This window comes from Paralichthys olivaceus, chromosome 11 (assembly GCF_024713975.1).
Source record: "Paralichthys olivaceus isolate ysfri-2021 chromosome 11, ASM2471397v2, whole genome shotgun sequence".
Classification (NCBI taxonomy): domain Eukaryota; kingdom Metazoa; phylum Chordata; class Actinopteri; order Pleuronectiformes; family Paralichthyidae; genus Paralichthys; species Paralichthys olivaceus.
In genome coordinates, this window is record NC_091103.1 from 347,493 (window position 1) to 362,500 (window position 15,008).

A 15,008-nucleotide genomic window follows, 5' to 3' on the forward strand; every position below is an offset into this window, starting at 1 on the left:
TTAAAGTTTTCAAGATTTCAAGTTTTGATTCTTCAAGTTTTCAAGTTTTGAATTCGTTAAGTTTTAATGTTTTAAAGTTTTTATTAAAGTTTTGAAGTTGTAAAGATTTCAAGTTTTGAATTCTTAAAGTTTTGAAGTGTTTAAATTCTTAAAGTTTCAAAGTTTTAAATGTTTGGAGTTGTAAAGTTTTGAAGTTTTGAAGTTTTAAAGATTTCAAATTTTTAAGTTTTGAAGTTTTGAAGTTGTAAAGATTTCAAGTTTTCAAGTTTTGAATTCTTAAAGTTTTCAAGTTTTGAATTCTTCAAGTTTTAAAGTTTTAAAGTTGTAAACATTTCATGATTTAATGTTTTTAATTCTTAAAGTTTTCAAGTTTTTAATTCTTAAAGTTTTGAAATTTTATTAAAGATGGAAGTATAAAGATTTCAAGATTTGAATTCTTAAAGTTTAAAGTTTTAAAGTTCTGAATTCGTTAAGTTTTAATGTTTTAAAGTTTTTATTAAAGTTTTAAAGTTGTAAAGATTTCAAGATTTAAAGTTTTGAATTCTTGAATTCTTAAAGTTTTGAATTCTTAAAGTTTTGAAGTTTTGAAATCTTAAAGTTTTGACGTTTTGAAGTTTCAAAGTTTTAAAGTTTTGAAGTCTTAAAGTTTTGAAGTCTTAAAGTTACGAGGTCTTAAAGTTTTAAAGTTTTGAAGTTTTGAAGTTTTGAAGTTTTGAAGTCTTACAGTTTTGAAGTTTTGAAGTCTTAAAGTTTTGAAGTCTTACAGTTTTGAAGTCTTGAAGTTTTGAAATCTTAAAGTTACGAAGTCTTAAAGTTTTGAAGTTTTGAAGTCTTAAAGTTTTAAAGTTTTAAAGTTTTGAAGTTTTAAAGTTTTGAAGTCTTGAAGTTTTAAAGTTTTGAAGTCTTAAAGTCTTACAGTTTTAAAGTTTTGAAGCCTTGAAGTTTTGAAATCTTAAAGTTACGAAGTCTTAAAGTTTTGAAGTTTTGAAGTCTTACAGTTTTGAAGTCTTAAAGTTTTGAAGTTTTGAAGTCTTACAGTTTTGAAGTCTTAAAGTTTTGAAGTTTTGAAGTTTCAAAGTTTTAAAGTTTTAAAGTTTTGAAGTTTTGAAGTCTTAAAGTTTTGAAGTCTTAAAGTTTTGAAGTCTTGAAGTTTTAAAGTTTTGAAGTCTTAAAGTCTTACAGTTTTAAAGTTTTGAAGCCTTGAAGTTTTGAAATCTTAAAGTTACGAAGTCTTAAAGTTTTGAAGTTTTGAAGTCTTACAGTTTTGAAGTCTTAAAGTTTTGAAGTTTTGAAGTCTTACAGTTTTGAAGTCTTAAAGTTTTGAAGTTTTGAAGTTTCAAAGTTTTAAAGTTTTGAAGTCTTAAAGTTTTAAAGTTTTAAAGTTTTGAAGTTTTGAAGTCTTAAAGTTTTGAAGTCTTGAAGTTTTGAAGTTTTGAAGTCTTGAAGTTTTGAAGTCTTGAATTTTTAAAGTTTTGAAGTCTTAAAGTCTTACAGTTTTGAATTTTTTTAATTCTCAAAGTTTTGAAGTTTTGAAGTCTTAAAGTTTTGAAGTTTTGAAATCTTAAAGTTTTGACGTTTTGAAGTTTCAAAGTTTTAAAGTTTTGAAGTCTTAAAGTTTTGAAGTCTTAAAGTTACGAGGTCTTAAAGTTTTAAAGTTTTAAAGTTTTGAAGTTTTGAAGTTTTGAAGTCTTAAAGTTTTGAAGTCTTACAGTTTTGAAGTTTTGAAGTCTTAAAGTTTTGAAGTCTTACAGTTTTGAAGTCTTGAAGTTTTGAAATCTTAAAGTTACGAAGTCTTAAAGTTTTGAAGTTTTGAAGTCTTAAAGTTTTAAAGTTTTAAAGTTTTGAAGTTTTGAAGTCTTAAAGTTTTAAAGTTTTGAAGTTTTGAAGTTTTGAAGTCTTAAAGTTTTGAAGTCTTGAAGTTTTAAAGTTTTGAAGTCTTAAAGTCTTACAGTTTTAAAGTTTTGAAGCCTTGAAGTTTTGAAATCTTAAAGTTACGAAGTCTTAAAGTTTTGAAGTTTTGAAGTCTTACAGTTTTGAAGTCTTAAAGTTTTGAAGTTTTGAAGTTTCAAAGTTTTAAAGTTTTGAAGTCTTAAAGTTTTAAAGTTTTAAAGTTTTGAAGTTTTGAAGTCTTAAAGTTTTAAAGTTTTGAAGTTTTGAAGTCTTGAAGTTTTGAAGTCTTGAAGTTTTGAAGTTTTGAAGTCTTGAAGTTTTGAAGTCTTGAAGTTTTAAAGTTTTGAAGTCTTAAAGTCTTACAGTTTTAAAGTTTTGAAGCCTTGAAGTTTTGAAGTCTTAAAGTCTTAAAGTTTTTAAGTTTTTAAGTTTTTAAGTTTTAAAGTTTTGAAGTTTTGAAGTCTTAAAGTTTTGAAGTCTTGAAGTTTTGAAGTCTTGAAGTTTTGAAGTCTTGAAGTTTTGAAGTCTTAAAGTTGTATTGTTGTTCGTTGTTACTCTATTATTAAAATATCTCTGTGGTTCTTCAAAGTCTCAGTGTTTCTTTGATTCAAAGCCATTTGCTGGAGGAGCTCCGCCTCTTTCCCAGTGGAGACACACTAATCAGTGAGTGAGTTTCCATGGCAACGTGACACACACACACACACACACACAGAGGAGGGGGGGCCAGAGGGGGACAGTCGGACTCTTGTAGTTTAAAACGTTCACGTCTGATTGTTGACGTCCTGATTTGGTTCAGTAGATCACAGGATCACAGGATCAGTGTCACGGAGTCTGGATTTTAGAAACAGAAACCTGAAGGGAGGCTGGATTTTCAAAATAAAGGAAGACCCATGGACACACAGCTCATTATTGATCCCACGATCCTTGGAGAGGGAAACTCGACGCTCATGTTTGGGCCTCGGGGCCAATTATCATCGAGGAGCTACAACAACAGGAAACTATCGTTAAATAACTAATTAAAAACCAAACTGATGAGAAACACTTGAACAAACATCCGTGAGATGAGAACGAGCCGACAGAAACAGCTTTAAACATTTATTTACCCTCGGCTTTGATTCTTCAGTTTGGTTCATGTTCCATCTGCTAACATGGAGGTTTATGAACTATACTGCAGCCAGACACCAGGGGGCGATCCAGATTTGACTTTAGTTTTGGGAGCGGTGATGTCGTCAACAATAAAGTTATGAGTGAATGAACGACATCATCAAAACATAACAACATTAAAACGTAAACATGGACGTCGCAGCAGAAACTAAGAGACCAACGAGGCGTCAGGAGGAAACAGGAAGTTGATTAAACTCTGGAGAATTTGTTGTTCTGGACCAATCAGTGCGCTGCTGTGTTCGGGGTCATTTCTCCTGTGGGACGTTCGGACTTCAGCTATAAGACGAGCGGCGGGAGAGCGGAGCGGTTGGTGACGAGCCGCCGGCGGACAACAGCAGGTAAGAAAGTTTTTACCGTGATTGTTTAGTTTAGAGAAAACTGTGAATTACTGACCTCTGCTGGAGCACGAATGCAATGATTTTATCATCTAGATCAATCACATACTAAAATAAAATATTAATGATTCTATAATAAAATATCTTCAGCTGTATTTTTGTTGTACATAAAATTTTATTTTTATTATTTCTATTTTTATTTGGCATCAAAAGTTTCATTCATTTACTCAAACATGTGAAATTAATGGAATGTTTAACATTTTTATTTTTGTTATGATACAATAATAATCACGATAATAAAAGTTTATTTAAAACAGTTACAAGCTGCTTTACAAGTTAAAAATAAGTTAATGATTAAATCAGAAGATCAAACAACATCAGAGCAGAAATAGAAAAATGAGAAAAAGATCAAATCAGGATAAAAACCTTTTTAAAAGATGAATTTAGATGTCAGGTATAAAACCCTTTGAAGAGATTTAAAGACACGATTCTTTCTTTGTTATTAGTTGATGATGATATCGATGATTTCTTCTCGGAGGTTCAGCCTCAGTTTGTCTTCTTTGAGGTTTGATTTTGATTAAACATCAAACGTGTTCGTCGTTAGTTTCATGTGATGATCAGAGGTTTATCAATGTGTGTTTATAAACATAAAAATATATAAAAGTATTTCTACAGTGCCATGAAACCAAAACACACACACACACACACACACACACACACAGGAAGAGGCCTGAGGTCATGTGACCAGAACAGACTCATCGAGACGCTCATACTGTGAAATAATCTTATCTCACTTTTCTGTGGAAAATAAAGCTGCTTGTATTTTTTAAAGTCATTTTATTTCTGTTCGTTTTGAGAAACACAGTTTGTATAAAGTGCGTCAGGGTCGTTGTTGCCTCATCGTGTTTATAATGTTGTTGCACAAACAAAAACCATCATTAGCTCTTCACATGGGAGTGATTAGTCTTGTTATATAAATATTATCTGTGAGTAAAAATTCAATACAATGAGTAAAACCTCTTTGAATTCTACTTCTTGCTCGTTAGTTGGTCATCAGTGTTTGATTCTCTCTAACGTGTCTCAGGTGAAGCCGCCGCCATGTTGAATTCCTCACCGAGTTGGAACTTCTCCCACAACACCTTTGTGCTCCGAGGTTTTCCAGAGCTGCAGCCACAGCGCCGCCTGCTGGCGCTGCCCTTCTTTGCCTCGTACGTGTCCGTGCTGCTGGGAAACTCTGTGCTGGTGCACGTGATCCGCCGCGTGGAGAGTCTGCACAGCCCGATGTACCTGCTCATCTGCACGCTCTGCGTGGTTGACATCCTGGTGGTGACCGCTATCATCCCCAACACGCTGCTCGGCCTCCTGTTCGACTGGAACGAGATCTCATTGGCCGGCTGCCTGACTCAGATGTTCTTCACTCACTTCCTGTCCTCGGTGGAGTCAACGCTGCTGCTGGCGATGGCGTTGGACCGTTACGTGGCCATCTGTCAGCCGCTGCGCTACGCTGACATCATTGACTCGTCTATGTTCGTGCGGCTGCTGCTCTTCACTCTGGTCCGGAGCGGTTCCATCATGGCGACGCTGGTTGGTTTGGCAGGTTCGCTTTGGTTCTGCGACTCCAACGTCATCTGGCACTGCTACTGCGACCACATGGCGCTGGTGAGTCTGGCGTGCGATGACACGCAGAAAAACAGCACAGCTGGCCTTACCGTGATCGTCTGCTTCGTGGGCGTGGACATTTCGCTCATCATCCTCTCCTACATGAAGATCCTGAGCGTGGTCTTACGAGCGGCAGCGGCCAGCGAGGACCGCTGGAAGGCGTTTCACACCTGTGGCACTCACCTGATGGTCATGATGTGTTTCTACCTGGTGGGCAGCGTCACCTTCCTCTCTCACAACCTCAACATCCACATTCCCATCGGGGTCAACACCTCCATGGGACTTGTGTACATTCTGTTTCCTGCCACCGTCAACCCCGTCATCTACGGCGTTCGGACTAAAGAAATACGAAACGGGTTTTTAAGGATATTTAAACTCAGAGAAAAAAAGAAAAAAGTTTTCCCTGCTGGAAAAAGACAAACGTGACGTAAAATGTTTTAAATAAATGTTTTCACTTCTTCACTCGAGGTTTTTTTAAGGTTACTCACACATCAGTCGTTCAAATGAAATGACGAAGAACGTCTCAACCAATAATGACCTCAAACATGTGGGATCTGTCCTGCAGGGGGCGACAGAGTCACTCAGCTGGTTCACCCTCAAGCAGAAATGTTAAGACAATTGATTGAGACTCGTTAAAACATTAAACGTTCATGACGACGTCTGACGCTGACCCGGATCTCATCCATCACAGAAAAATCTAGAAGATTCTTTCAGAATGATTCACCACGATCGAGAAGGTTTTACCCACAATCGTCTTTTTATTAAAGATGTACTGGATATACAGCTTTCCTCTTGGCCCTTTCAAAATAAAAGCTAATGAAATTATTGTTTGAAATAATGACGCTATTTTGTGTACGCACACTAAGGGACGTTTCACATGTTTTATTTTGAAGGTTCAAATATACATCTCTTTTGTAAAATAAAAGTTTAATAATATTTCTTGGCTAAAATCAATAAAACGTCATTTTCTGAACCAGAACTGATCGATCGCTCTCTGACATGTTGTCATGACGACTAGGACGCTCAGAGACAACGAGTCGATGATGTTATTTTAAATAAAGTTTTAGATTCAAACATCTTTTGAAACATTTTAAAAATGAAAAACAACAGCAGCTTTACTCTGGCAAAATAAAATCCAGTTTAAACTGATTTAAATCCAAATTTAAAGAATAATGTGTCATAAGTGTAATTGTTGAAGTACTCTCGTGTACTACTTGTGTTACTGGACTATTCCACTAGAGGGCACACCACAGACCTCAGAACATCTGAAATAAAAACCGCCACTGGACGAGGTCAGTCTGTGGTTCTGAGATGACGACCGAAAAGGTGACGCACCGACGCACCATGATGCGTTCATAGTCAACTCAGGGACACGAGATTCCTGGAACTTGAACGATTCATTTCATGAGACGTGAGAACAGTTGCTGCTCGGCAAGTCGACGTGAACGTCTGAAACTGACGATGTTTTGGAAAATGATCGACATAAAAACATCAAATCACAGAAAAACGTTTGATCCTTTAACCATCGTCTGATTAGTCATAACATTAATAAATGAAGTTTCATGCAAAGGAGGCCTCCTCTTCCTGTCAGCTGATCAGATACTTCAAAGTCCTCTCAGCGAGTCGGGACGTCTCAGATGTCTCTGCCTCTGGAGGCTGACGTCCATGTTGTGTTTCAAGGTGGCGGATCCTCCCACGTCAACCAAAGAACTTCCGGTGCGACACATCGAAACTAATCTGAACACGTTACTCCTGTTCGATCCCTAATGGAAACACGTAGAACAAAGTGAGGCATGCTACGAGCCGTCGTCACGACGACGACACTGCCGAGTCAACACATCAGCCCAGGAGTGGAGAGCTGCTTATCTGAAAGCAGACTGGTGTCTGTGGTATTCTAGCATTTTACACCCCGGCAGGACGCAGAGAAGACGAACATGTACGAGAACACAAACACGCCACAGCCAGATGTTGACAGGGTCCAGACTGTTACAGCTAAACGTGACCTCCGGCAGCTCCAACTACAGACGGCAGCGACGCTGACGCTCCTCGTCTTTATCTGTCGTTGAGTTTGGGCGAGTCCACCGGCTCCTCGTCTTCGTCCTTGTCGTTTTTTGGCCCAATCAGCCGCTGGCGGGCAAAGTCTTCGAAGATGATGTCATCGTCACTGGGAGCGGGGGGGAATCAATAAGAAAAGGGACAAAGTGAAAAGAGGAATCTAGTCTGGAACTCTGAGGCTCCGCCCACACTGACACATTGTAGGTGAAACTCATCACTGCTGCTACGGTTACGCAGAGTTTGTCAGTGACTTGTGTAAAATCTTTTCATTGTTTTATTGTGGACTCAGCGCTACTTTGAATTGAGTTGAAGGATCGAACACGTATGACGTCTTTCTTTTCTTTGCTCTTTGAGAAAAAAGAATCGCTCTTCAACATCTCAGCACGTTCTGCAGTAAACAGACACTCTACTGCCACTAGTGTTTCCATGGTGTAATTGCAGCATGACTCACACACCTACACACAACGATAAATTGCTCGGCTCCGTGCGAATCTAGCTTCAGGCATTAACGATGAATCAGGCTTCAACGTTTCCACCGTGAACGATCAGAACAGATAATGAAGAGTGTGAAGCTGCAGCTCGGAACATCATCACGTGTTCTCACGTTTGTTCCAGCTCACAACTCATTTCCTGTCTCTCAGACATTAAGACACATTAAGAGACTCTGGAGACGAGTCCATCACATTAACGCTGCACAGGAAACACTCTGCTGTCATGGTTACTGACGAGAGGGAGGGAGGGAGAGAGGGAGAGAGAGAGAGAGAGGGAGGGAGGGAGAGAGGGAGGGAGGGAGGGAGGGAGAGAGAGAAAGAGAGAGGGAGGTAGGGAGGGAGAGGGAGGGAGAGAGAGAGAGGGAGAGAACTCACTTTGTGTCAAACTCGATGAGGTTTGTATCGACCGGAGCTTCATCTGCAACTGAGAGGAAAAGACAGAGAGAGAGAGAGAGAGAGAGTGTGAGAGAGGGAGAGAGAGGGAGAGAGAGAGAGAGAGAGAGAGAGTGTGAGAGAGGGAGAGAGGGAGAGAGAGAGACCATGGTTTAACACTGGAGACAGAGAGAAGAACGTCCTCAGATGAATCAGTTCTAATCATCAAACTTTACAAGAACAAAGTCGTGATATTCCAAAAGTTAAGCTTTAATAGAACAGAAGAACTTTCATTTGTTATCAAATATAAAAGAATGTTTTCACGAGTTTCATCTAAATTGTGAAAATAGTTTTTATAACACTTCACCACTAGATGTCACTATGTCTGCAAACTGAACCTTTCCCAGATCAGCATCTACTCACCACTGTGATGGGGGAGGGGCTACAGGAGCAGGACGGAGACATGTTGTGTTTGATTCTGCTCTAACTCTGTCTCAGTGTGTCTCAGTGTGTCTCAGTGTGTCTCAGTGTGTGTCTCAGTGTGTCTCAGTGTGTCTCACTGTGTCTCAGTGTGTCTCTGTGTGTCTCTGTGTGTGTCTCAGTGTGTCTCAGTGTGTCTCTGTGTGTGTCTCACTGTGTCTCAGTGTGTCTCAGTGTGTCTCACTGTGTCTCAGTGTGTCTCAGTGTGTCTCTGTGTGTGTCTCAGTGTGTCTCAGTGTGTCTCTGTGTGTGTCTCAGTGTGTGTGTCTCTGTGTGTGTCTCAGTGTGTGTGTCTCAGTGTGTCTCAGTGTGTCTCAGTGTGTCTCTGTGTGTGTCTCACTGTGTCTCAGTGTGTCTCAGTGTGTCTCAGTGTGTCTCTGTGTGTGTCTCACTGTGTCTCAGTGTGTCTCAGTGTGTCTCACTGTGTCTCAGTGTGTCTCAGTGTGTCTCTGTGTGTGTCTCAGTGTGTCTCAGTGTGTCTCTGTGTGTGTCTCAGTGTGTGTGTCTCAGTGTGTCTCAGTGTGTGTGTCTCAGTGTGTCTCAGTGTGTCTCAGTGTGTCTCTGTGTGTGTCTCAGTGTGTGTGTCTCAGTGTGTCTCAGTGTGTCTCAGTGTGTCTCTGTGTGTCTCAGTGTGTCTCAGTGTGTGTCTCAGTGTGTCTCAGTGTGTCTCAGTGTGTCTCAGTGTGTCTCTGTGTGTCTCAGTGTGTCTCACTGTGTCTCACTGTGTCTCAGTGTGTCTCTGTGTGTGTCTCAGTGTGTCTCTGTGTGTGTCTCAGTGTGTCTCAGTGTGTCTCAGTGTGTCTCTGTGTGTGTCTCACTGTGTCTCAGTGTGTCTCAGTGTGTCTCACTGTGTCTCAGTGTGTCTCAGTGTGTCTCAGTGTGTCTCTGTGTGTGTCTCACTGTGTCTCAGTGTGTCTCAGTGTGTCTCACTGTGTCTCAGTGTGTCTCAGTGTGTCTCAGTGTGTCTCAGTGTGTCTCTGTGTGTGTCTCAGTGTGTCTCACTGTGTCTCAGTGTGTCTCAGTGTGTCTCTGTGTGTGTCTCAGTGTGTCTCAGTGTGTCTCTGTGTGTGTCTCAGTGTGTGTGTCTCAGTGTGTCTCAGTGTGTCTCAGTGTGTGTCTCAGTGTGTCTCAGTGTGTGTCTCAGTGTGTGTCCCTCACCGTCTCTGTAGAAACTGTCCTCTAATGGTTTCTGGTGCATCAGTGTAAACGGCAGCTCGACAGAAACGTCACTGAAAAACAAGTTTAGTATGAAAGTCAGAGATCAGTGAGGCGTTCAGGTGACTCTGTACGTCCCAGCGAGGCGTTCAGGTGACTCTGTACATCTCAGTGAGGCGTTCAGGTGACTCTGTACGTCTCAGTGAGGCGTTCAGGTGACTCTGTACGTCTCAGCGAGGCGTTCAGGTGACTCTGTACGTCTCAGTGAGGCGTTCAGGTGACTCTGTACGTCTCAGCGAGGCGTTCAGGTGACTCTGTACGTCCCAGCGAGGCGTTCAGGTGACTCTGTACGTCTCAGTGAGGCGTTCAGGTGACTCTGTACGTCTCAGTGAGGCGTTCAGGTGACTCTGTACGTCTCAGTGATGCGTTCAGGTGACTCTGTAAGTCTCTTACCTCGCTGCCAGGTCTCCCAGGAGCCTGAAACACAGAGACACACGTTGAGCTTCTCACTTTTAGTTTCCACTCCTGACCTGAGTGAAATGATGAGTTCAGTCACTGACCCTCCGCGAGACACCACCAGCTTCACCTTGACTTTGTACGAGACGATGATACCGAGGACCTCCTTATTGGCTCCGTCTCTCAACCTGCCCAACACACAACATGTTCAGCTTGACCAATCACAGCGCTCGGTTTTATGAGCTGTGTGACATCAGGACTTTAAAACCCTCCCACAGGCCGTGAGGACATCACGGGGGAGCTGGACTCACAGTGTGCTGGACGCCAGGTTGGTGTCCTCGTGCTTCAGCTTCCCGTCCAGAGCGAGGCCTCTTTTCTCTCGGTTGTTGGCGAGAAACGGCGTGAGCGTGAAGACTTTACAGAAGGTTGAGCTGGGAGCGACGACGTCACTGACGAGCGGGACAGAACAACGAGACATTTCGTTATCAGGGTGTTTCTGGTTGTTCTCCGTGGCAGTGACACCTAGTGGCCAGAGGCATCAAGTCTTTACGCATTGTCGTCCGTCTGCTCATCTTGTGGACATGAAGAACGCTTTGTAAGAATTTCACTCACAGAGGAACTGGGTTCAGGGGTCGAAGGTCAAAGTGACCTGATATGAGTCTGGACAGGAAATGAGTGAAACCACAGGAAGTGATTCTAGTTCGTGATTTGATTCAGTAAATTTAACACTAAAGAGACAGAGACACCAGAGAGAGAGAGAAACAGTGACGGTGACCGAAAACAAACAAAGAACCCTCGTTATCGCTGGAGACATCCTGAGACAAACAATCAACGTTACCATGACAACTGGTCACACGTGCTGAGGATTGCTGAGCAGCTGTTGGACCATGTGTTTGTTTCTGTAAAGAACGTTGACGGAGAACGAGACTCACTCTGACTCTTCGGTGGCCACGGGACATTTGTACTGAGCTGTGTTGAAGAGGCAGATGTCTGCGTACTGTCGCACTGTGGAAACACACATCAGACGTTAATACACACAACTACACAACACACACACTGAGGCGGGAGAGTACCTGAGATCTTCATCTTCTTCACGGTCTTGTTTGTGTTGTTGGTGACGTGAACGTTGACACTGATGGGTTCTCCGTGGTAATAGATCTGAGAACATAAACAATCATCAATAATCTATAATTATATTTGTACCTTCCTGTGATGATTCTAGTCTTAATTGTTAATTATTTATTATTTTTGACATTTTTTATTTAAATTCTTTTTGTTTCATTTTGTCAGCTACTTCTACGTTAGCTAACGATGTGATTATATAACGATTAAATTGATTAAACTAATAATGGGATCTTATTTAAATTAAAACGGAGGGAATCAAGCTAACTGCTAACTGCTAACAGTCTCGTCTATATTTACTTATCTACTGTATCAATAATTCGCAGTTATTGTCTAATAACTGATCAATTGTTCAATGTTGAACAACAAAGAACAAAAGGACGTCATTGGAATTTGAGTTTAGTTGAGTTTTGACATATTTGTTTGAATCAATATTGTTGTGAATGAATCGTCAGCTGGTTTGTGTGATATATAGAAACATATATATATATTTTTTTTTTTTTTTTAATATAATATCTATATTTTATATCCAGTCTCTGGTGAGGACGCTCACCTCTTTGTCCAGAGACGCCTCCAGGTGCAGAGGTTTGTCTGACATCAGGAACTGTCTGGTGGTTTCTGCTGTGGGTTGAGGACCAGGTTTCTCTGGAGCGTACTGAACCTTGCGGATCACCAGACGCACAGAGTTCCTACGACAAAGCGCCTGGTTACCATTTAACCCTCGGGACATTGAGCGATGGTGCCGTGTGCGTATGGATTCTATGACCCGAGGGAAATTTAAATTCAGTGTGGATGTTTGGATTATGGTGGTTTTAGTGGTGGTGAGGTGATCCCCTCTCTCTCTGCAGGAAGCTGCTAATGCACAACTCATTTCACTTTCATTCATAATTCATCCCTCTGCTCCGCCAGGGTCGGACTCACTTTTACCTTTTGTGGATCTTTTCTTCAACGTTTTCTGCACAGAAAGTTTTCACCTCGAAGTCGACTCCGCAGGCCTGAGGTCAGAGAGAAAACGTTTGAGCGTCAGAACTGATGTTAGTTCATTTAAATACAACATTATATTTAGTCTCTACCTTCCCGGTGTCTTCGGGTCCCGGCTGCAGGGTGACGGAGCACGGCAGATTCAGAGGAATCTGCAAACACACAAATCCTCTGTGCTGCTGATATCACACATGATCAAACATTACATTACATACATTACTTTATCTGTAAATTTAGGAAGAGCAGTCTCTTCTCTTTCCTTCTTCAAATCAGGACTTTCCTGTTAGCAGCTCCAGAACTCAGCTCATCAACAGTTAAAGCCGATTCACATAAAAAAAGACTATTGGAATCATGAGCTGCAGTTTCTCATATAAATTAAATCCAGTTCACAGACTCAACATATCCTTCCTCTGAGGGCCGCTGCCCCCCCGACCTCCTCAGGCACAACAAGGCTAATGCTAAACTTCACGTATTCAACATAAAGGACGTGTGATCAGTAAAGTAATGAAGTACTTTTTCAGTGAGTTGTCTGAACCTTCTATCGATAAGATAAAACACAGTTTTTCTCCTTAATAACATTTTGAATGAAGTGACAATCATCTGATTTGAAGACTTTTGTCTGAGTTAGAAGAAAAACAGGTTCTATAATAAAAGTATTGATTTGTGATGATCCCCTGCCTGTAGCTGGGGTGGGTGGAGCTCTGCTGACTCGATACCTCGAAGGTGAAGGGGTAGGCGTGTTCTCCCAGCTTTTTAATCAGGCGCTCCTGAAGTCGAGTCAGGCTCTTCTTCTCCTCAGGCAGTGGAGGAAACGCCTGGATGTTAGCCACAAACAGGTCCTTACGAAATGTCAACCCAAGGACGTCCAAATCCTCACGACCATAACGGAACGCACAAGTCAGAGTCACAAACACTGATGAAGAAAAGACACACAATTCTTTTCTGTTACAATAACTTTGAGAATTATTTTGATGGAGTGAGGATCTTTGTGCTAAGCTAGGCTAAGCACATCCTAGACTTACTAAATGATAAAGAGCAGGGGCTCCTGGACGCTTCCGAGTGCAACTCCACAAATTACTAATAAAGAAATGGGGAACTCGTGAACATTACAAGACAACAGCAAAAATAAAACCAAACGTAAACCTCACACGTTTCTGCTTTTTCATTTTGGCCTTTGACCCCCCCCCCCCCCCCCCCCCATGTATGTGTTTGCATTTCAGACTGGAACTATTCCTCCTGTGTCTCTGATCTCAGTTCAAATTATTTTACCTTAGATAAAGATAGAATAGAATCGCATTAGCATAAAAGTGAATATAGATATTGGACCAACTGAATCTTGGGTGAGACGAAGAACCTACAAGTTTCTGTGGTGCAACAACTTCATCACGGTGGGATTGAACAGGTCACAGAGTCAAAGGACAAATTGTTTCAGAGGAAAATGTCTCCTGTGTTAAAAGCGAAGTTTTCTGAGTCAGCCACCAAGAGGACGTCAAAGTTAACAAATAAACAAAGATTGGTCCATACACATTCTCTTCGTGCAAATTGGAGCAAAGATGAACAAACCAACCATTTCAACCAACATGGTAAAGTGTGGGTTCAGATTTCTCACCTTTCCTTTCCTTCAGGTACTCCGGGTCGATCAGGACGACTCCATCTACAGAAGAACAATAACCCGAAATTCATCAACCAGACAGAAGACGGGGAGGATGGTACCTGAGTACGAGCCCTGAGAATGAAAGAGTGATCTCACCGACGGGCTCCACCAGGTCCACGTGGTCCACGAAGTCTCTCTTCCCTAGATAGACGGTGAGCTGAGGGGAGAACACAACTGTCACTTTGTCCAATCAGCTGCTTGAAGTGTGAGCAGCCAATCAGAATACAGAACCTTCCATTAACGTGAGAACATCAGGACTCACCTTTCCATTGGGACTCGCCTTCTTAAACACCCTGAAAATAACAGAGACAGAAACCCAGTGAAGCTTTTTCTTTGTCGACCTTTGACCTTTAGTCTCGTGAACTTGTGTACGTGTCTATATTCACGTGTACGACACCTGAAGATGTTAAGAGAGATATTAAGTGACCTCTAGTGTTAGGAACATGTCGGGAACACGTCAGGAACATGTCGGGAACATGTCGGGAACATGTCGGGAACACACCAGGAATATGTCAGGAACATGTCGGGAACATGTCAGGAACATGTCGGGAACATGTCAGGAACATGTCAGGAACATGTCGGGAACACGTCCAGGCCTCAGTTCATGGACAACATGATAGTCCTCACAAACAGGAGCGCAAGGGAAGTCCTGCTGTCAGTCGTCATCATCAGTCAGTAGTTTCCTCTGAGGTTCAGTCAAATGCTGCCTGACATTATTACCCCCCCCCCCCACTGTGTAATAAATGAGCTGCTGTGGCTCCATTAGCTTTCAGCTTCCTCCTGAACGGAGCTTCTTCAATCAGCAGCATCAGGATGCTGTTTTACCGGGAACCGCCGGGACTCCTGGGAGCTCGCTCAGCACGCGATTACATGCTCGCCATCATCTCTGCAATTAGTGCGATTAAATTTTAACGACCCGAAGTCAAAAACATAAAACAACGAATAAACCAGAGTTAATGTTTGTTTAGTCACTTTCAAACTGAAGATATGAAACAGAAACTCTTCTGTTCATTTTTTGTAAAAATACTTGTGTACTTGTGTAGTTGTTTAATAAAATGAGTACATTTGTATTTTTCTCCATAAAGATCCATTAAACACAGAGAAGTTGTGTTTCTTCTGCAGATGTTTCTCATGATAATCATGTCAACAGACGAAGACTCAAACAGACGAAGACTCAGATTCATCACTCTTCAC

At 41.4% G+C, this 15,008-nt stretch overlaps 2 protein-coding genes across 3 annotated transcripts in view; one reads left to right on the plus strand and one right to left on the minus strand.

Annotated features, from left to right (window-relative positions):
• Positions 1–2,670: 2,670 nt before the first annotated feature.
• On the plus strand, positions 2,671–5,474 carry LOC109646639 (olfactory receptor 51E2-like). Its single transcript, XM_020112402.2, has 2 exons — positions 2,671–3,392; positions 4,474–5,474. The coding sequence occupies exon 2, from the start codon at positions 4,488–4,490 to the stop codon at positions 5,472–5,474; it is 987 nt and encodes a 328-aa protein (XP_019967961.1). The 5' UTR covers positions 2,671–3,392; positions 4,474–4,487.
• Positions 5,475–5,782: 308 nt separating this feature from the next.
• The window catches only part of arrb1 (arrestin, beta 1), a 12,236-nt gene continuing 3,010 nt past the window's right edge, over positions 5,783–15,008 (minus strand). The window contains exons 2-16 of one of the 2 annotated variants that reach the window (XM_069534817.1): positions 14,077–14,107; positions 13,911–13,971; positions 13,770–13,814; positions 12,877–13,073; positions 12,253–12,312; positions 12,107–12,174; positions 11,733–11,868; positions 11,131–11,215; positions 10,990–11,062; positions 10,369–10,506; positions 10,162–10,245; positions 10,055–10,078; positions 9,605–9,675; positions 7,970–8,012; positions 5,783–7,212 (exon numbers count right to left, since the gene is read on the minus strand). In XM_069534817.1, the coding sequence (XP_069390918.1) occupies positions 7,101–7,212; positions 7,970–8,012; positions 9,605–9,675; positions 10,055–10,078; positions 10,162–10,245; positions 10,369–10,506; positions 10,990–11,062; positions 11,131–11,215; positions 11,733–11,868; positions 12,107–12,174; positions 12,253–12,312; positions 12,877–13,073; positions 13,770–13,814; positions 13,911–13,971; positions 14,077–14,107 (1,228 nt within the window). In that variant the 3' untranslated portion in view covers positions 5,783–7,100. Of the gene's footprint in view, positions 7,213–7,969; positions 8,019–9,604; positions 9,676–10,054; positions 10,079–10,161; positions 10,246–10,368; positions 10,507–10,989; positions 11,063–11,130; positions 11,216–11,732; positions 11,869–12,106; positions 12,175–12,252; positions 12,313–12,876; positions 13,074–13,769; positions 13,815–13,910; positions 13,972–14,076; positions 14,108–15,008 lie in introns of both variants that reach the window. The other variant, XM_069534816.1, reaches the window with a different exon arrangement.

Bases quoted from the DNA above. Each gene is read 5' to 3' on its own strand.
- LOC109646639 (XM_020112402.2), top strand. From the start codon at position 4,488: ATGTTGAATTCCTCACCGAGTTGGAACTTCTCCCACAACACCTTTGTG.